Source organism: Anopheles coluzzii, chromosome 3 (genome assembly GCF_943734685.1).
Source record: "Anopheles coluzzii chromosome 3, AcolN3, whole genome shotgun sequence".
Taxonomy (NCBI): domain Eukaryota; kingdom Metazoa; phylum Arthropoda; class Insecta; order Diptera; family Culicidae; genus Anopheles; species Anopheles coluzzii.
Window position 1 is genome coordinate 81,226,621 of NC_064671.1, and position 21,896 is coordinate 81,248,516.

The 21,896-nt window shown below is 41.8% G+C and overlaps 1 protein-coding gene across 1 annotated transcript; it reads right to left on the reverse strand.

Annotated features, from left to right (window-relative positions):
• Positions 1-1,045: 1,045 nt before the first annotated feature.
• LOC120954611 (26S proteasome regulatory subunit 6A-B-like) lies at positions 1,046-2,705 on the reverse strand. The gene has a single exon (XM_049608284.1). It carries the CDS (start codon positions 2,617-2,619, stop codon positions 1,324-1,326), a length of 1,296 nt encoding a protein of 431 aa, XP_049464241.1. The 5' UTR covers positions 2,620-2,705; the 3' UTR covers positions 1,046-1,323.
• Positions 2,706-21,896: the final 19,191 nt, after the last annotated feature.

Sequence of the window (21,896 nt, forward strand, 5' to 3'; positions counted from 1 at the left end):
ATCCTCCTTCATACCGTACCCGGAATATTGAGAGTACCGTAATGTAATATCACACGAGGACATTTCGATCCAATCAATTCGGATAAGCCCGATCATGCAGGGCTGCATTGTGAACAAACCACAATATCAGTCAGATAAACATTCAGTTATCTAGAATACAGCTTATCCGCAGTAAAACGACTGTACTCCCTTCAGGATACTTAAGGTTTTAAGTCTTAGAAAATAAAAGAGGCAAAAGACGTCAGTAGGCTCAAAGTATGTATAGGAAACATCTTTTGAATGATGACACCTGAAGTTGCCACCAAATGCTATGTTTTTGTGTGAAAATTTCAATAAAATAATGTCGGCTACATGACAGAACAACCTGTAGTGCCAATCGACTTAAAACCAGTTGATTGAACAGCTTCTTCAGTAGGGCTAAAATGACAAGAACAATATCACAATGTATTGCCACAATACGCACAACAATTCGGCAATATGTCCTTTTTTGAAGTTTAAAATACAGAAATGTCCTAATCTTATGGTGAGACAGTAGACGGTGCGTGTCCCAAAAATCGAAGGACTATCAATTGGGTCTTTATAATGTTTTGGCAAAATTTGTTGCTATTTTACGTGAGCGAGAGGGCCATGCTAAGATCATAAACAACAAGCAACTCCAGACAACACATTAGACACTTGGTCTAGGGTCTAGTTGCCATAGCAAAGCCATCTTAGGATATTTAGAGCACGCTTGCATAATGCTAAACATTAGCGGTTCTTCCCTAGCTGGTTGCACATCTTTGGATATCCCTCGGCCAGTTCTCCAAACTCGATCAAAGCGGGAACAATCGAAACGGTAGCCAAACATTACATGTTGTACGCATCACTGAACAGGAAAGATTTGAAATAAATTAAAACAATCGTTGAATCTAGTTAACTATTGTTAAAACAAAATGGTTTCCTGTCCAAAAATGGTTTCCAGTCAAAAAACAGTTCGATCTCATGGCCACACATAAATATTATAAAATACTGGGAAAATTGATTCCGCAATGTTAAAGCTAAGACTACAAAAACAATACATATCCACACATGTAAGACACAACAAACAAACAACTGGACAACGACAAACAAACAAACTTACCCTACCATGGGTGTAAAATTTTCGCAATTCGTTTTCGCAACGAAACATTCGAATGGTTTCAGATGTTTCTTCTAGTTCATAACTAATGAAATACGTTCACAGGAATCCAATTATTATTCTGACTGCAAATGAATCAAAAGAGACGGAAAACAGCAGAAGTTAGGAAAATTGCAGCAATATCGGAACAGACACACACACACACTCTACGCAAAATAGTTAAGAGCGGCCTTCTTCTTCGCCTGCACCTCCAGGATGGCCTCCATGAAATCTTCGTGCGCAACCTCCACCGCCGAACGGCGCAACGCAATCATGCCAGCCTCCACGCAGACCGCCTTACACTGGGCACCGTTGAAACCGTCCGTCGAGCGGGCCAACTCCTCGTAGTTCACCTCCCCGCTCACGTTCATCCGGCGCGAATGGATCTGCATGATGCGGGCCCGTGCCACATCGTTCGGGTGGGGAAATTCAATCTTCCGATCGAGCCGCCCGGACCGTAGCATCGCTGGATCGAGTATGTCCACCCGGTTGGTCGCCCCAATCACCTTGACGTCGGCCGACGAGCTGAACCCGTCCAGCTGATTCAGCAGCTCCAGCATGGTGCGCTGCACCTCCCGGTCGCCGGCCTTGGTCGAATCGAACCGCTTCGTACCGATCGCGTCCAGCTCGTCGATGAACAGGATGGTGGGCGCTTTTTCCTTCGCCAGCGCGAACGCATCCCGCACCAGCTTGGCCCCGTCGCCGATGAACATCTGCACCAGCTGCGGGCCGGCCAGCTTGATGAAGGTCGCCTTCGTCTGGGCGGCACAGGCCCGGGCCAGCAACGTTTTGCCCGTGCCCGGTGGCCCGTACATCAGCACGCCCTTCGGTGGCTGAATGCCGATGCGCTCGAACTTTGCCTTGTGCGTCAGCGGCAGCACGATCGCTTCCATCAGCTCCGCTATCTGGGCGTCCAGTCCGCCAATATCGATGTACTGCTCCGTGGGCCGCTCGATCACCTCCATCGCCTTCACCCGGGGATCGAGCTCCGGCGGCAGCTTCTCCATAATTAGGTGCGCGTCCTTGTTCAGCCCGACCAAATCTCCCGGCTTCAGCGCTTCCGGTTCGACGAGCCCAATCATGGGCAGGAAAAACGTTTGCCGGGTGGAGGTTTTGATGATCGCGCTTTTACACTTCCGCTGCGAATCCTGCAGCAGCATCGCGTCCTCCTGCTCCTTCTCCTCCTCGAGCGGATCCATGTCGAGCACCTCCATGACGGTCGCCACCAGATAGGGCAAACGTTTTTGCAGCTTGATATGCTCGGCGTTCGCTTTTACCTTCCCGGTCAACGTTTTCAGATCCATGACGGGAGACACTAGCAGATCCTTCAACGCTTTGATCTCGTTGTTTAACCCGTTAGTGCGTCGAATTAACTCCTCCGTACTCCAACCTAGGAACGTTTCTTCAACCGCTTTCTCGATGGAATCTTCCCGCAAATGCGATTCTATCTGGTTTTCAGCCATTATACTAACCAACTACAAACACGGGAAAATATGAGCACGACCGTACACTTTCAGAACTTGGCAACGAATGAAATGATTACGCAACTTTTTCACCGACGCGCACGAACAAAGTGAACTTTGATGACACACTTTTCTGAGTGACCCGTTGGCAACACTGCACGATGACAGCAGCGGAATTGCAGGGGTCGCTTCTTTGAATTATATATTCTGTGGAGCGTTTTTAAAAGTTAAAAAAAAATAGTTTTTACGAATGTTATCAAATCACAACTGGAATGCAATCTTCAAATAAAATCATGTCACACAAGTACACAAATCCATACAAATTGTAGTAAGCGGTCCTTGCTATCTGCTAATTACTATGATTGCTAAATTTGTGCCTTAAAACAACTGCTGGAAGGAATGATTCGTTCACCAGTAGCAGGTTCAGTTAGAAAATCGGAGTACAGGCGCCCCCCGAGTTACGACCTCCTCGAGTTACGACGATTCGCAGATACGACGATTTTGATTTTGACAGTTAAAAGTTGTCATTGAGACGGAATTGGTATATTTTTTGAATTGCTGTGCTTATAACCGTTACAAACACATTTCCATAGATTCCACAACTCTCCGGTCTTGAATTTATATATCGCTTTTGGTGAAAAGACATACATTATCGTACATTATTTTAAATAAAATACACGATTTCTTAGATTCCGACTCTTCAATTTCAGTTATAAACTTTATATTCACAGATATTCGACATACGACTATTTCGACTTACACCTTCCTTTGGGACACATTTTCGGTCCCAAATACAGTCGTATCTCGGGGGACACCTGTATCTGTTCTTGGACCACGACAGGTTTCGTTCTTCAACTGATACCAGGTACCAGGTACAGGTACAGTTCTTGAATCAGAATAAAGCAGATATAAGTTCCAGAAACTTCTAGTTCCAGAATATGGGTTCAGGAACAGTTCCAGGACCGGTATGTCAGGGTCAGTTTGCACGATCGGTATGAGAGTATAAGTTCAGGATCACTATGAGTGAATAATCAGTTCCAGTTCCAGGACCAGTTGGGGCTCAGGGCCTATTTAAAAAACGTGAAGTTTCGGCTCAGCTCATAAAAGATGACTTTTATGGGATCATAATCAGTCCAAAGACTGGAATTCTGGTTCGGGATTAATTCTAATGCCTATGTTGGTTTTATATCAGCACCTGGAGACATGGGGATTTCAGATCATTCCAGTACCGGCATGGGTTTAGATGCGGGATTAAGATCAATTTGGTATGAGTCCCGAATCATTTCGATGTCTGGTATGCATTAGGAATCAGTTCAACCATCGATTGAAAATCACTTCCTGAATCGGTATGGGTGCATATTCAGCTACTGGAGTGATATGAGTTTGTGATCAGATCCAGGAGCGGTATGGCTTGGAGACAACTTCAATGACAGGGAAGAGTTCCAGACCATTTTCTGGTCCAAATAAGGTCCAATCGCGGTAAAGTTTCATGATTCGTTACTGGTCCATTAGGGGTTCTGCATTGATTTGTACGTTTAGATGAGCTTGAGATCCGCTCTTTTTATTTACTCGTTGATTTAAGGAGTATCTTGGCACTGATTTGCAAGCCCTACATCGGGGCCAAATGAGCTATTTCTGTAAGATTTGCCCACAGTTTAGTTATGCTTCACCCAGAGCATGCGGTTCGTTTTCAACGGAAGCTAACCAGACGATCGCTTCCGTTGTTCAAAGCAGCACCCTCTAGAATGCCTTAGCGCTCTCCCCAATGGTTCAACTCAGCGAACCATCGTAGAACATATTTCATGCTGAGTCTGCGCAAAATGTGTCAACCCTGGTAGGCCTACGTTCATCGGCATCCTGCGGTTTAGGTCGAAACTAAGGAAGATCAGAGAATTCAGTCTGCCAATGTCAAGTGTTCTCGAACATACTGAGATACACAACAAGGAAGCGTATTGTGATCTATGAACTAACAAACAGGCTATCAGTTGCTGCAGTATGAAGTATGTAGCTCTTCACCGTAAAATGATTCCTCTAAAAAATGATCTTATGGTCAATGTCCCCCACCTTGTATTTTAATATAATCGTAATATCTAGTCTCTAAGGAGTGGCGCAAATAAGTGGACATCAGAAAGTACAATGTAACACGACAAAGACGCATATTATTGCACTCTGCTCCGAAGAGACAACAAACCATTACTTCTGAACCTCCAGAGCTGTACTGGAATGTCAGCTTGGAATGATGAATCTCGCAAACAATTTTCAATGTTTGTTTCGCTTCCCGCTCCACTTAAAAACATTAAACTGCAGCAGCAATTTTCAACTTTTCCAAATTGTCACCAGATCGATCCCTGCGGATGCAACACCCAGTAAATGGATTAATAAATACCGAAAGCTGGGAAAAGTTCTTTTCTCCACTAACACAAACACTACGAGCAGCATCAGGCCGGTGGCAAACTCATCAAACACAGAACGTCCAGAACGCGTGTTTCCGTCTGTCCCGGCGCTCCCACTATAACCACAGACAGATCGGCAAACACAACTCGTGCCTGCAATCGAATTTTTCTTTCCAATTTTCACATTTTCCTTCACAACATCGCCCAAAAACAAAGCGCCAGCGGTAAAAACCGGATGCGTCAGCATGCGAAATATGGCAAGGATCGGCAAGGGGGCAGGTTTGGCGCGCTCGAAAAAGATTCGCCAATAACACTTATCATCGATCATTCTAATCACGTCCCACAATAACGTCAGCGCGCGCACGGGCCCGTAGTTTCCAACTTTGCAACTGTAGTTTTTCATTTCGCCCCTCGCCTTCGGACGGCTAGAGCGGGAAAAACTTTCATCTGCGAAATTAAATGGGAAACTTCCGTACCGTTTCTAGCGCTGCTGCTACAACTGCATCGCCAAAAGGGAAACGAACGGTTCTTTGTCGGTGAGAGTTACTTATTGTTTTTTTTTTTTTTTCTCCCGGTTTTCGTTTGGCCTTCTCCACAATACTCCACAGCTGACTCATATCGTTTACGTCACGGTTCGATGCATTCCGGACATCGGCAAAACGGCAGTCCGTCGGGTTCCTTCCGTTTGATAGTGCTAAAATACTGGTCCTTACTGGCCACTGGACGGAAGCATTCATCGAATGGGGAAAGTTTTTCCCAACCATGTTTCTCTCTCTCTCTTTCTCTTCCACTTCAGGGGGTAGAGAAGTTTTTGTCCCAGTCCCATCCTTCTGCAGCACGCGGAAAATTACCTCCTCCGTCGTCGTCAAACTCATCGACATTCACAAGCTAATGGGTCGCGCCACTCGATTGACCCACCGAAACGGGGGTTCGGTGCGAAGGACAAATTTACGAACGTTGCCCACTCCAGCGCACTAGGCGAAAAGGGTATAATTAAGACGGCTTTATGATAATTAAATTTGTTATTGATAAAGTTTTCTCCGAGCCCATGGACAAAATGGTACACATATCGTCGTCGTCGTCGTCGTTTGTTGGCGTCGTAAGTAACTGAACCGACGGGGGTGTATTAGGCCGCCCACCGCCCCATTGAAACTGTACTGGCGAAAGTGATGTGAGCTAAAGTAAACAGCATCACGCCGGCAGAATGCGGCACTTGTGAGTCGGTGGGAGCGAATGAATTAGCCGTAATTGCTGTGGCAAATATTCATGAAGGCTAATAGGGGATAAATCGTACGAATATTGTGCTGCAGGATGAGTGGCAGACGGGCGCAGATGTTTACGAGCCGTTTAGTTTATATACTTACTTGACAAAAAGAAGGTAATGATTTTTGCTAAACACGTTAGTCAAAGAAACTCGATTAGCAATGCAATGAAGAGCGTGCCGGGGACAAATATAGTTCTGCTGCAGAAATAGTTGTGTTTGTTTTTATGTTTAATTGGTATTTAAAACTGTACATTTATTCGATTAGCTTTAATTATCATTTCTGAGCAAAGAAAGACAAGATTCAATCAATCAATCAATTCAATCACTATCGAGACCAATTTTCAATACGATTAGACAGCTTGGGCGATCATTTACGGTATATCTTTCAATTTCTATACAGAATTCGGCAACCTATTTTACGTTTATTTTTTCATGATTTATTATATTACAGGGTTTTCCAGGAGTTCTCACAGCTGTGGGACACTTTATACACACTTTCTTACCTGAAATGAACTTAATGTTATTCTCTGGCACTGGAATTGGATTCTCTTGGAATTGGTATTGGAGCACTCTTGTTGGACAAATCCAATAGGAATTTCCTAGGAGCTTGTCCAAAAAGGGTGCCATAGAGTTCAATTTCCAACGTATGAAGTTCACTTCCAACGGGAAAGAGTCTAGGAAGTGTCCGACAACTATTAGAACCCCTGGAAAACCCTGTATCCAGCTTGAAAGACATCACACAATGAACGAAACATCAAGTTAAAGCGTACAGTACTTAGACTAATAGACTTTAACACACATTAGCCCAAGAAACATATCATCGTTAAATTCAAACTACACGTAAACATAATTTCATTAAAATGAAACCACATGATCATAATTTTAGGAAAGGTATCCTTTACTAAGCTGATGTTAATGCCTTTAGAATTTAATGCTAAAAGAGAGGATTATCTCGAACATTATCATTATTTTATTTGATATAGCTCTAAAAAAATAATACCTTCGTTTTCCAGAACACCAACAATGATGCAAAGTGTTTAAGAAAAATATTCATAATTTAAATTACAAATTTATGTATTTTTTTCGATTATATATAGAATTTATCATTTTGACAGTTCTTACGTCAAATCGGTACAATTTTCTCCAACAATTGTCAAGTGCAAAATAAATAAGCTCAGTTCGATCGTTAACTACACAGAAATAACCGATTTTTTACATAATAAAATAAGTAATAATATGCATAAAAGTACTTACTTTAATCAAAAGTAACTACAGTTTTGGAAAATTATCCTATTTTTTGATAAAAATAACCAAGTATTGATTAACTTCAAGTTTTTCCCCTTAAGAACATTTGAAATTTGCCTTGAATTTTCGTGTCTTTTGTTATGACAATGCGCTCTTTAAACCGCTTTTTCATAAATCCTCCTCATAACGCAATGTCACCATTGTATTGAACTGTCATTTCTCAACAGCACGGATAAACGGATAGCCGGATAAAAGGTACCCGTACAAACGTTGCTCCACTGTATTTATCAACTATATTTGCTGAAAACGTGTTGATCTACATACGCGAAAATCTAGTTACACGAATATCCCTGGAACGCATTATTCGCGTAACTTGGGGAAAGACTGTATATAAAAATATAAACTGGCATGAAGCTAAGGATGATCTGTTAATATTTCACATAATTCGTGAATATATCATTGCTTTAGAACAAACATTAAAAAAATACGTATAGAAATAATCCATCTATGTCATTCCAATGTGTTTCTTCCATGATAAAATTAAAACCTTCTGGCCATGATCTCGCCACAATAAATTAAACTTTTCAATCGCTAATGGTAGTGACATGTGTGCCCATCAGTCGGTTGTCCACCGTCTGCATCTCTGCATGCCGATGCCATAAAACTATCCCTGAGATGATACATCCTGTTCCTGTTTTATCTTCACTATTAAAAAAAACCCACACACACACAATATCCCCAACCATTATGGATTTCGACTGGATTCTCGCTTCGGATCCTCCAACCATCGTCGGCTCCTGATGCGTTACAAGTTTGTCCTGCTTTTCTTTTTTTGCAATCGCCATCAACGTTACAAGTGTCACCAACCTCTTTCAACCGTGGAAGCACTATCACCCACAGCCCAGACTGAAATTCCCACCCACCGCTAAATGGGCACATCCCCACAGTTGCTTTTGCAACAGTTGTTCTTCGTCTGGAGGGATTCGCTCCCGCGCCACAATGCATGGCCAGCTTGTCCCAATCGGGGCCAATATATTAACGAATGATCGTCTGGAAATTCGCTATTTTTTTATTATACTTCTAACCTAGTGTATCCTGTGACTCCCCAAAGACACACAGACAGTTGGTGTGATAAAAAGAAAGAAATCGCAACAAGCAAGCTGACAAGGCAACGCAATTTTCCTTTCTCGAGGTCGAGAAATCGAGACCATTTCCGGGGGGTGATTTTCTTTCGATTACTTTTGTGAATTTCTGCCACTGTCTCAGCGCCAAATCGGTTTCTACTCTTCCTTCCCTCTGGCTCCATTCGCAACAGATCCGCATCCAATGGCCACACTCGCACACAAGCACAGCGGAGGATCTCACCGGCCAGCTCTGTTGATTACGCTGCTCCCCTGAGCTGTGCTGAGTGCTCGCGAGGGGAAATTAGCGACAGAACGCCCGTCCTTGCCTTGACACTCACTCGAAGCCGACGACTCGGGCCGCTGGCGCCAGACGGACGCGTCGCCCCGGACCGGTCGACCCGGTGGCGCCGGAAAATCCGGAACCAGTTATGCTCCCCCCCCCCTCCTCCCGGAAAGCGCTTCCTTGCTCAACTTGCTGCGCGTTTGGGGCGTCCTGCGGGGGGTTTCGTCTCTCTTTTCTTCCCCCAAAAACTCCCCCCTGAACCCCCTGTTGATTAACATTGTGCGGCGCGAGGCTGCAGGCGATGAGATTTCCACTTACACCACTGGCCTGTAATAGACGGCCTTTCGACACCGATGTTGCATGTTCTTTCTTCGGTTTCTTTGCAGACAGCGAACGCTGCCTCCGCTGCCGCTGGCAAGCAAAACTGAAACGTCCTTGCACGGGTTTGGCCCGTTTTTTTTTGTTGTATGCCCGCGCTACATTTCGACTTCAAGCAATTTTTGGTGCGTGCTGGATGCGAACCAATATATGGATGCTCGTTGTGCTTGTCTTCGTTTTGTGTAACGCATGGAAAATAATGTGATAGTAGGTGGACAGGAAAGTTTTTCCACTTTTAAAATAATTTGTTCATTTTTTATTGATGCAAGAAAGTGTGGCTATGACAATGTTTTGAATGCTGTTAAGTCGCTTTTTTCATGAAAAATACCAATTCTTCAACAAAAAAATATTTTTATTTATTTTTATATAAAAAAATATTACATTATTTATACTTGCGTATCAAAATTTTCTTGTTTTAGCTAGACAAAAGCATAATGTAGATTATAGTAACCATAATTTTGATTATTTTGTTTTGTGTACTCGTGTGCTTATTCTTTGTTATTGCAAGAGCCCAAAAGAGAACATTCAAACACAACACAAATAGGAGGAATAGCTCCACTGTATTTTATAGCTAAAATTGTTATATACTTTGCAATTTATTAGTGTCACACAACTATATTTTTCATATTATTCTTATATATTTCTATGATTTAACCACTTGTTTAAAAAATTGTTTTCAACATTGAATATTCCCTTGCCTTTAAAATACTTTATACACTTACTCAGATGAAATAAGTTTATTTAAAAAAAATACAAATAATTGTTGTGATTCGTTACAAAAATTTATAGAATTATAGAAAAATAACGTATTTACGTATTAATTTGATTACACAAACTATTTAATGAACGATTATAGTCAAGTAAAATCAATTTGCATACATTTAGGCGCCAAATACACTGAACGAAGCTCAACATAGACGGCTCACTTCAAACTTTTTTGTTTGTTTTCTAGATAAACTTCGTAAAACTGATAAACTGCTAGATAAACTGCTATGTCAAATCGAACGACACTTCCTACTTTTTGTCTGTTTTTTTAAGAACATGTTGAAGGTCATACAAAGATTTGTTTTTGCTTATGAAATATTTGAGAAAAACAGCAATAAACTATAAGAAAACTAACTCTCTAAAATCCTTTCAAAACGCTGAAATATATAAAATGATAGAATCGATAATAGCTAAACACTACTAAATCAAGTTAATTACAAATCATTCAAAGAAAACAAAATGCATTAAAAAATGTCTACGGAAAAAGAGATTCTTCACTTTTCTATCAACCTAATAGTTTATCTTTTTTTTTTGGACATTCGCAGACAGCGTAGGGCCCTTAGCCTAGCTAATAAACCCCTCCGTGCAATCCCCCCGATCCAACCCAACCATAACACCCTGTCTGCATCCCATCGCCCATCGGCGGCGCGTTCAATGTTCTTGAATGTCGCATGAGCTTGAAAACTTTGGCTCCCGAACCCACCATAAATCTTGCTCCGCCAACGGCTAAAGCATCCTTTCGCATCCTTTTTATCATTTTATTTTGTTTGGCGGAGACTGTGTTGCAACTTTTTTTCCTCTTAAATAGTGTGTCCTTTCGTTCGCGGCTGCGATTGCCCGAAGAAAGTTGTGGGAAAGAGGAAAGAGGAAAAAGGGAAAAGTTTGAAAGCGAAATTATCATTTCAATTGATTATGGGTAGTGCGAAGGGATAGATTTTCTGTTTTTTTGTTTGTCAAATATGAGTTGAAAGTTTTCCGGCCAGCTATGGGTATGGGAGTGCTACGACTATGAATGCACTTTTTGCACGACCCATTCTCGCGTTTGGAACCAACAAGTTACCCGTAACATTGTAGCACAAGCCGGCCTCCGATCAGCTGTTATAGCTTGAGCTTCAGCAATCGTGAAAATTCTAAAACGAACCAAACGAGCGTCACCATCAGAATTCGTTCAAGGATATATCGAGTCGCTGCTGTTTGTGTTGCACCACCACGCGAAAGTTATAATTTGTTTTGCTAGCGCTCGAACAGAATTTAGTTATAATTCGGTGAATTGTAAGGAACGAAAACGGGCTCCATAAATACATTTTTCATTACACGTTATGGTTGCAAAAGTTTTGCCTCCCCCGGGTTCTACCGATAACAATTAGCAGCCGTTATTTCGTTTGAATTTGCACTAATGAAAATGCAACGCTAAGGAACCAGAGTGAGAGAAAGAGGGAAAATTTCAAATTTTCGTAATTGGACTACAGCAGAACTGAAGCTAAGTGCAAAAAAAAAACTAGTGTGGGGCATAAAATAAATTGCACCCCTATCGCTACCAATCAACAGCAGTATAAATAAAGCAGGGAAGAAGGTGTTTCATGCGAGCGGCACCACTATAGAGGATGTGGGGCTGCCACTGGGGTTGAAAATATCTGCATTGCATGCACCTAATTGAGGACCAAACCCTTTTAATAACAGTTATTGGATGACATTGGTTTCTGTGTACCGGAGCACCGTAATGATCGTTTGAAGCGCAAGCAAACTTTTGCCGCGAATCTGAAGCAATGATTCATACGCAGCAGTAGGTTGTGCGGTCGTCGAGGCGCGTGCGCATTTTGCAGAAGAAAGAAGTTTGTTGAATTGTTACTTAGAAGCACAATTTTACCTTAAAGTGGGAATGTTTTGTACGTGAATTGTGGCGATGTATCTCACACTCGTTGTCTTCAACAGCAGACAATCGACAAACAACACACTTTTGATAACTATCATTTTTAATGTGATGATGTTCTTAAAGTGCGCGTTAGAGCCCCAGTAACATTGAATGTGAAATTATTCTGGGGTTTTCTACTATATTGCAATAAAATTTTAGGTGTCATCCATCAATTACGTAACGCAAAAATTGCAATTTTTTTACTCCCTAACTCCCTCGTGTAACAAACTGTAACGTTGGAAGAAACCCCCCCTCCCCCAAATTGCGTAATAGATGGTACTCACCCCCCTCAAATAGCTAAGTTTATTACAAAATCAGATTTTTTTAGTTTTTTTTTAACTTTATGCTGGTATATTCATATATTCTTTAAATTAACCAAAAAAAAATACATCATATATTGTATAAAGGAAAGTTGTCCCATGGAGCAATCAAATTCAAAAAGATTTTGATGATCGGATCCTCAGCACGGTTTGCAATGTACTCGCATTGCACGATCCTGTATTAAGTTCCGTCCGTCCGTGGTAACCAAAATCGACGGACCAATTGACGGACTATTCGGCTGCGTAGTACATATAAAGTAGCGAGATCTTTTTTAGGCTGGCAAAACCACGAAGGTTGTGAAATCACCAAGAAGAATGCTCGTTTTTTACTCATTTGTTATTCGAACAAAAATCAAACATTATATTTTGCGTTACGTAACAAAAGTTAAACTCCCCACTCTCCCCCATGTAACAAATTGTAACGTAACGTTTGACGACATCCCCCCCCCCTCTCCCCCTTCCCCTGTCAGCGTTACATAATTGATGGATGACGCCTTATCGGAATATTGCTTATCATATACCAAAGGAAAGGCTATTCGATTCCTGAAATACCTTCACGGTGAAAAAATAATAACCAGCGGTGGATCACAAGGAATTGTATTTAAGTCATTATTACAGCAAGTTTCACAGTCTAATTATTTGGGGAATTGAATATGCTTTCTTTTGGTGTACGATAACCCATATCTGATAAATATTCAATGAAATATAGCATAAAAAAAAACAAAATTTCACGTTCACTTTCACGGTTTACATGAAAACGACAAAACGGATTGATGATATTAAGATCTATTTAGTAATTCCGAGAAGATGAACGTAGAATATTCATAATATTTCTTTTTTACATTGTATCGTATTCGAAATGCTATTATATTCTTTTCCCCTTAAGTTTGTGCAAACCAAATTTGAACCATAACACGTTTTAGACATTCTGCATTGACGTCTAGTTTTCACGTTATTGGTCAAAATCTTTTGAATAAATGAATAAGTATGAAAACCTTGCGATTAGCACAACACGACGAAATAAAATGTAACAATTCTAAAAACACATCAAACCAAGCACATAACAATTCCTTCCCATGATGGAGCAAAACGTTTCCTTTAATCCCTTGACAATTGTTACACCGCTCGGCCGTACGAACGGCTCGGCTCACGCGACGAAACGACCCTCGAAAAAAGTGATTACACGAACCAATTTGTAACGCCTTGTAACTCTTACATGAGGTGCAAATCCTTTTCCTTCTCCTCCTACCAGCCCCAACCAACCACCGGGCAGTGGTGATGCAAAATAAAGTATCCGACATATTCTTCCACTCAAGGAAACGACCGTTGGAAGAAGGCCGCTCCAAGATTCCTTTTTTTGCCCCCGCTTCCGACAGCAAATTGCTCCGCTGAAAGGAGGAAGAGCTACCACCGGGCGCATATAAATAAATTATTGCATCTCATAAAGTGCATCGTTCTGATGGTAGTGGGTCTTTTTATTCTCCTCTTCTTCCGCTTCCTTTTAATGGTTCTTCTCTGCTCTTGCACGAAGTGTGTATGGTGTATGTGTGTGATCGGGGGTACCGGAAAATTTATGCTCATACGCTACTGCCCACCTCCTGAGCTGTCAATTTTTCGCGTCAGGACATGAGTTTTGGAGTGATTCTGGTGACTACCAATGGGAGCGAAACGGGGTCTGGCCACGGCACGAACGAAAGATCATCACAGGTTCGTGAACCTTCGCCACATAAACCGTCTGTCGCTCTCACCTCGCTACGTGCACGCGGTGGAAATCCTCGTAAAAAGCGGGCCAGATCTCCATACCAGCACACCAGCACGGGTACGAGTTTCCAAGGAGATGTGTCCAGAGTCCATCTTTAGCGGCACCACCAGCGGCACAATAAAATCGACCGAAGCCGGAACCCGGAATAAAAGTAACCAAATCCTCCAACCCCTTTTGTGCCCGTGTGCTGGTGCCATAACAAATTGAGATGAAATGTTCCAGCGTCCAGCTCGATGGTGCGCTGGTGGTATGTTCGATGTTTAAAGTTCCGCTCAAGCCAGCAGCATGAAACCAACCGCCCGTACACTTACACGGTGGAGCTTAATTCAACATCAAATTTGCTGTGCTCTCCTTCTCTGTTTTATTTAGCAATCATCCTTACTACACCGGGAAGGATCTTCAACCTTTCGTTGTTTAGCAAACCACACTATAGAGAAGGAAGAAGGTAACAACAAAAATTCACTGCCACACTACTGAAACCTTTGAAAAATAACTCCGAACGCCAATTTTGCAGTCCACCATTCGCTAAATATTTAATTATTTTCGATTCCGAAGGTATAGACGGCTTGCCCTACCTCGAACATCTTAATTTGGTTTTCCCCCTTTTCCAGTTTTACAACGCTTGCCGATCCGGCCACTAGTGGATGCTGGTGTTTACCAGCCAGTCCACCTCAACCCTACTGTTGCATTGTATTTTTCATGACTAACTTCCCCGGGCACAAACGAACTGCCGGTGCGGTTGCGGTCGAGTTGGAGAACCCATCTCAACAACAAGTCGTCACGCTACTTCCTTTACAAAACACGTCCACGCGGAAGATGCTCCAAAGTGTCCAGCAACCAGGTCTTGACCAACACACTGTACCATCCAGACTTCCTCCAGCTTCATCAGCTTACAGCAGCAGCATCATGTTTTATATTTCTCTCACACACCACAAGATCCCGACGGAAGATCCAAAAGCGGTACAAAAAAAAAGCGGACTCCTCCAAGAAGTCCTCTCTCGCGCATCGCATAGCAAAAAGGGCGGCGAAACGAAATTTGCCACACATAAAACATATTTAATGGAAGTTTAACTGGATTGTAAAATTATATTAAATTGTGTTTTATTTCCCTGTCTGGCTCCGGACCCCCTCGGGTCAGCACCCATTGTCCCTGATCTCGGCTCCCGAAGGGGGTTTGACTTTTGCACCGCGACCTCCAGCACCACCAACAACGGCATGTCATCGCGCAAAGGGTTTTTCCGGTGGATGTCGTTCCGGACGTCGATTCCGTCCTGCTGGTGCGGGTTGAAGATGAAGAAGAGACCAATTTTCACCCACACACACACTCGTTTCCATGGAGAGCAGCAAAGCAGCAACGAAAACGGATGTCCAAGTGGACCGCACCCGGGCATAGGGTTATTCCGGTTTTTCGAGAGCGTGGCGTAGCGTAGCAAATGTGCTTTAGCTATCGTATCTATGGATTTATGTTGAGGGATATAAACATAAACTAGCAAAAATTTATAGCCTTGGCTGAGCGCCTTCCCAAACTAGCCATCTTCAAGATGGACCACCACCACCACCGCCAAGCCCGCTCCCCGTTCGGGATTGAAAATTATCTACTTCCGGATGTATGTGTGTTTATTTTTTATTTTCTTCATTTCACATCCCTTGCTCAAGTGTACTACTGCTTCGTGCAAATCCTTCAAAACCCGGATCAGCACGGTCCAATATGTTTGCTGGCCGGTTTTGCACCCGGTGCGGAGATCGCAGAACGTGTCGTTTTGGGATGGTCCGGCGCTCGTACCAAGTACGAACAAGCAGTTTGAAGATGCAGCGTGTGACTGCAATTGGTCACATTTTTATCTCGCCTGTTCTGATCCGCTGCAACGCTCTCATTTATGTATTTTGCAGCGGCAAACATCCTCGTTGCTATGCATGGGAGGGCATGAAAATTGCACCAGGGTTGGTGTTTTATGAAGTAGGAGATCGTTTATTTCCTGCAGCCTCCACGGCGACTGGCGTTGGATAGTTCGAACGGGAGATACCTGCAGCGGATTATGGTTGTTTTGGACTGGTTGAAGTGTTGCTCTTAGCAGGTGAGATGGGTTTTAGTTTATTAATATCATTTTGTTTTATTCTGACAAAAATAATGTACAAGATTTCAAGGCTTTGCTATGTACAATAAGTTGATCATAACGTATTTGTGGTGTATCAATCATTTAAAGAAACTAACAACTATAGTGCGAGTTAAGTCAAGTCCTTTAAACACTGTTAAAAGAAACGAGCATCATTGTTTTCATTCTTAAGAAAGTATCCTTTTTAGTCCTTCTGAGCATTTTCCTCACAAAGATGGTTAAGCGAGTTTCGTCCGAATTTTACAGTGTACCTGTCTCAGCGATAAGATTTAATAAACTTAAATATAATAAGATTTAAGAGAAAATGCATCAATTTTAAAGATCAATAACCCTAAAACTATTCAAATTTGCCTTTCATTCCGTCGTCGCCATCCGTCATCTATATTACATCATTCGCTATATTATCATAATGATCCTTTCCTGTGCTGTTTCAGATCGTTTAACATCTTTTACGATGTCTTTAAATTCTTTTCACGCTCACGGTTTATCTTATCACTCTTCTTCTTAATTTATTTCCTTACTTTTTCTCTCTCATTTCTTTTACAAGTTTACGATGTATTTTTGTTTGCACTATTTTTTTCTTCTTGGCATTTTTTGGGTTTTCTTTGTTATTATTACTGTTATTGTAATTTACAGGGTTTCCCACGATTTATTGGTCAATTCCCATGATTTTTTGGAGCGTTCCCACGATTTTTTGATCGTACCCCTTAGATTTTTTGTTCGTTCCCGCAATGTATTGATATTTTCCGATTGGATATCAATACAATTGCACCAAAAAATTCTGGGAATCAGCCAAAAAATCGTGTGAACGCACCAAAAAAATATTGGAACCCACCAAAAATTGATGGGAACCAACCAATAAATCGTAGGAAACCCTGTAAGTTTAAGATACATAGTTGAGCCTTAATGGCAGAATTATAAATTTAATAAATGAACTGAAGGAAATCAAATTAATTGATTAAACCTAACTACTGATTTTTAAAAATCTCAATTATGTAAAGTTATGTAAAAAAAAGATAATGCAAATCAAACATCCTTAGAAGAATAATTGGGTGAAGTACTACCAAAACTAATTAAAAATTTTCAAAATAAACCTACAATTCCTATTGGCTAAAATTGAATAATAGACAAATAAATAAACATCAAATGTGTACGAAAAACCAAAACAAACAAAAAAAGATTCACACTTAACAAACAAAGAATGCCTAAAACAGTTAACGATAAGTTAACGTTGTTCTTCTTGGAGATTATAAATGTGTACTTTACACTTATTTAACAGCCCTCAAAACGAGGGTCCTTGCTCATGTTCTTTAATAAGACATTTAGAAACATTTTACATAAATATAGTTCTTTAAAACTTTCCTTCAAATCTTATCGACAGCCGAAGCCTACATCTTCCTTAAAACCTCTTGCTTAATTACCGAAACTTGCCAGCCGCTACGACCAACGCAAGCCCTCTTATTTGTGACCAAAGTTAGCCCTTCAAAGAAACTAATTATCTAAGCCGGTAAAGCAGCCCTGCAGGAAATCATAAAACAGTGTCACTTGCAAAACCTTGCTGCAAATCCACGGCGAAGGCAGAGCCAGGGGTAACATCGGGGTCCGTATCGATTAAACTGCATTAAACTGCAGTGTGAAAGTTGTTCAATAAATTGTCAAACTAGCTGATTGCCACTGAGTGAGTGTCGGCTCCGATTCAGCGAAATAGAAAGAGAGAGAAAGAGAGAGAGAGAGAGAGAGAAAGAGAGAGCGAAAGCATGCGACCCTAAATGACCGAGTCATGATGGTCAGCGGTTGGACGGTTGGTCGGGTTCGCTACTGCGGCAAGTGCTCGCCTTTGCATCTCACGTTTTGCCAGCCCGAAAATAAGGCGAGAACCCATCCCCGGGCCCCAAACCCGAGCTCTTAATTTATTCTAAGCACATTTACAGAAAAGTCTACCCACCGTTTCCCATCTTTGGTGGCGGGGCGCGCCGTCTTTTGTCGTCCGTCTTGGTATTTTTGCATGCAACGTGCGCACTCCCTACTCCCTCCGTTGGCTCGCTGTTGGCCTTTTTTCTTGCACCACCCGCACACCGGCACACGTCGTTTGGTCTTTCGCGTGCACATGCAGCAGGGAAACATCATTAGGTCGTGCTAGCGAAGGAACCGTACCGCTAAGGGAGGTTCCGTAAGTCTCAGTCCCCGTACTCCCGCCATATGCGGACATACGTGTGTCTGTGTGTGCTCGGGCTGATCGGGACGAGGGAACAAATAAAACCGACACGCTTCTTGAAGGACATGCGACATAAATATGTCGTCCACCTTGGCCGTCCGCCGTCCGGGACCGGTGAAAAGTTCATCTGCATAGCGTTTTCTTGACGGTGAATATATGTTTCTTGGTTGCAGTTTTTTTTTTGTTGCTGCTGTTCCCGTGCTGCTACTGTAGCCTTCTCCCGCGAGGGTGCCTGTTCCCTTGCAGAGGCGCAAGATAGCAAAATGGGATACGGAATTCGAAGTTCTTCAAAGTGGTTTTGGTGCAATGGGTACACGTACGAAAGATCGCAGCACTATGAGGTGCGTGTGGACATGTGGAACTCTCAATCATTATAAGATAACACGTGCATTTACCGCACTGATAAGTGTGGTACCGTTGATTCTTCAATATAAACACTATAATTAAATCCAACAAATTATCAACAACACATAAAAAAACTGTGGAAAATTGATATTCCTCTTCAGTATTTTGTAAACAGTTTACTTACGATATAGTACAATGTACACACCTACAGGCCAGTAAGAAATTGAAATTAAAAATTAACAGTTTTCCTGTTAACAGTAACAGTGCATTAATGTCCAATAAATAAATAAATAAATAAGTTGTTCAAATACCACAGGTTTATTATTTGCGTGTAAAAATTGGATTTATGAAATACTTTGATACAAGTAAAGAATAACCCTTCTCGTTCCTATTTATGTATTGGATTAGCAATTTGTAGACTGCAAATGATTATTTATAGCTTTTTCTTGTTTAATATTTGTTACAGCCTTATATTCTTTTAAAATAATAAATAAAACTTGTTTCTTCGAAAAAAAATAATTTTGTGAGTTTTTTTGTTTTGTTTTTTAATCAGCATATTGCATACTTTCAGGCGGCATGCAAAGCCAGCAAGGGTTAATATTAACGTTTTTCCGTGTTCATAATTACATTTTAAACGTTGTTTGCAGTTATGTATTTCTACTGTCTTTTTTTAATTTCATTAATTTTCTTCTCATTATCATCATTATTGATCATTTAAAAAAAGAAATTATTTCAATGATTTAACAAATTTCAACATACATTATTCTGTATGAAATATGTTCGGTACACTTTATGTAATATTCAACTATAATACTTTACCATGCAATAGCATTAGATATTCTCATTATAACGATGCGTATTATTCGATAATTTTATACAAGCTGTTAAAGTTCTAGCTACTACGCTGCTATGCCCTCTTCCTCTCCCATTGTGCGCTAAGCAGGAACGACAGCACTTCCTCGGAAGGCCTTCGAAAATGTGCTCCGGAAAAGTCCGAAAGGTAAGCTCGCAAGGTCCCAGCTGTCCCAACGACCGTTGTGCCCATCCATTCCGGCATCCTCCAACACCGCCTCCACCACAATATTATGGCGCTGGTTTATGTCCGGTTAGGGCACGGTAGTACGGTAACCTCGGCCAGCCACCAGCTAGCTTCCGGACCAAACCCTTTCCCAACTGTCTCCCGTGAACGCAGCTGCTGAAGGTGCTTGAAGCGCTGCACACCGCGCTGAAGGAATGTCACTGCAGACGGCCTTAAAAACGACACACACACACACGTAAATCCTACCTTCGTGAAGTTTCGCCGTGGATGAAGATTCCGTCCTTTCGCCAATCCCCGCAACCCATAAAAGCGACCCATCGTGCAGGGGAAGCGACCATTTGCATTGACTTGGTGCTCGGTGCTTCATAAGGGAAGTTATTTCTTGGGCTGGGTTTGAAGGAAGCTGAAAATAAAAACCACACAGCCGTCAGAGCCCTTATTGCGAGCGGGCTGAGAAGCATATCGTTGGTGGACGGTTCTCCTTCTTCTGCCTTCATTCGAGCTGTCCACCGACGCTAAGCAGGTTCGAATTTATTTCTCCCTACTTTCACATTCGGAATTTCTCTCCCCCCCTTTTTTTTGCTGAACTGTAAAACATCTCCCCCGTAGCCTGTTCGAAGGAAAACCGCACGTGGTTGCGGTGGTTCTGCTCGGCTACACATTTAACCCTTCAACCTAACCTGCAACCCTTTCTTGAACTCACGAAGGTACTTACTGGGGGCGCAAGGGAAAGAGGGGATACACATTTTGAGTAAAAAAAAAGGCAAACCTAAAACTAAAAAGGACACAAACACATCACTTCACCAAAACGGGGACATTTCGCGACATGCACACCCCAAACCCTACGCGTTCGTTGTTTTACCGTCCCACAAAACGGCCAATATTATTTATCGTTTCGGACGCGCATTTCGCTTTCCTTTCGTCGACGGAAGCAAAGAATTTGCATACCAAAGCAAACTGCAACCACGACTGTGCGACTGTGTTTTCTAGCCCTTTCGTCCTGTTTCCTTTCCACCCAAGCAGACACACTTTTTACCCTTTTCGCTCCCGGTAGGCGGGAGGGCTTTAAGAGTGAGCTTATTAATTCAAACATATCACTTTTTGCTGACGGTTGCAAAGGTTTTGCATTTTGCGGGGTTGTTTTGTCCACAAGGGATCGACAGTTTGTCATTATTGTTTTTTCTTTATTTTTTCTTTTTGTTTGTGGTTGCTGTTTTTTTCTTTTTTTTCTCAAACTAATTGGAGTGTATCGTAGGGATAGCGGTTGCGTAAGTGTTTCTCAGAAAATCATAGGGAAAGCAATGTGAAATATGGCATGTTGGGTTGGCGTTGAAAGTGGTTGTTTTTTATTGGTTTCCTGTTGAGTGATAATTATTTCTTATGATTTCTGAACACGTTTTACACCCCTGGTTGGGACGGAGTTTAAAATGCAATTGGAAATCGGGATCTATTTGCAAGAAGGGGGGTTAGGGGTTTTAATGTTAAATTAATGTTGATTTTTGAGAAAGTTTTTAAATGAAAATTAGTCAATATCTGTGCCGAAGCAATAATTTATCAGCAAAAAAGAAATAAATTCTAAAAGAAAATGAAACCTTCACAAAATGTTGCTTTTTTGTAACTGCCAAACAAGTTAGTACAGTTTTTACGATATCTACCATGTAAAGGCCCTATTACATTACAGGTGTCGCTGACGACAATTTAGGCTTAAAAAAACAAAGCGTTGCTAGGTCAATAAATGCTGACTAGCTATGTTATGCAACGCGCCAGCGATGCGCGCTGGTTTAACGATTAAATGGAAAAATAGGCTAAGAAGAATAGATTACAGGGTTTCCCACGATTTATTGGTTGGTTCCCACGATTTATTGGTGCGTTCCCACGATTTTTTGGTCATTTCCCATAATTTTTTGGTAGCAACCCACGATTTATTGGTCGGTTCCCAAATATTATTGGTCGGTTCCCAAATATTATTGGTCGTTTCCCAAATATTATTGGTCGGTATTATATTATATTATATTTGGGAACCGACCAATAATATTTGGGAAACGACCAATAATATTTGGGAACCGACCAATAATATTTGGGAACCGACCAATAAATCGTGGGTTGCTACCAAAAAAT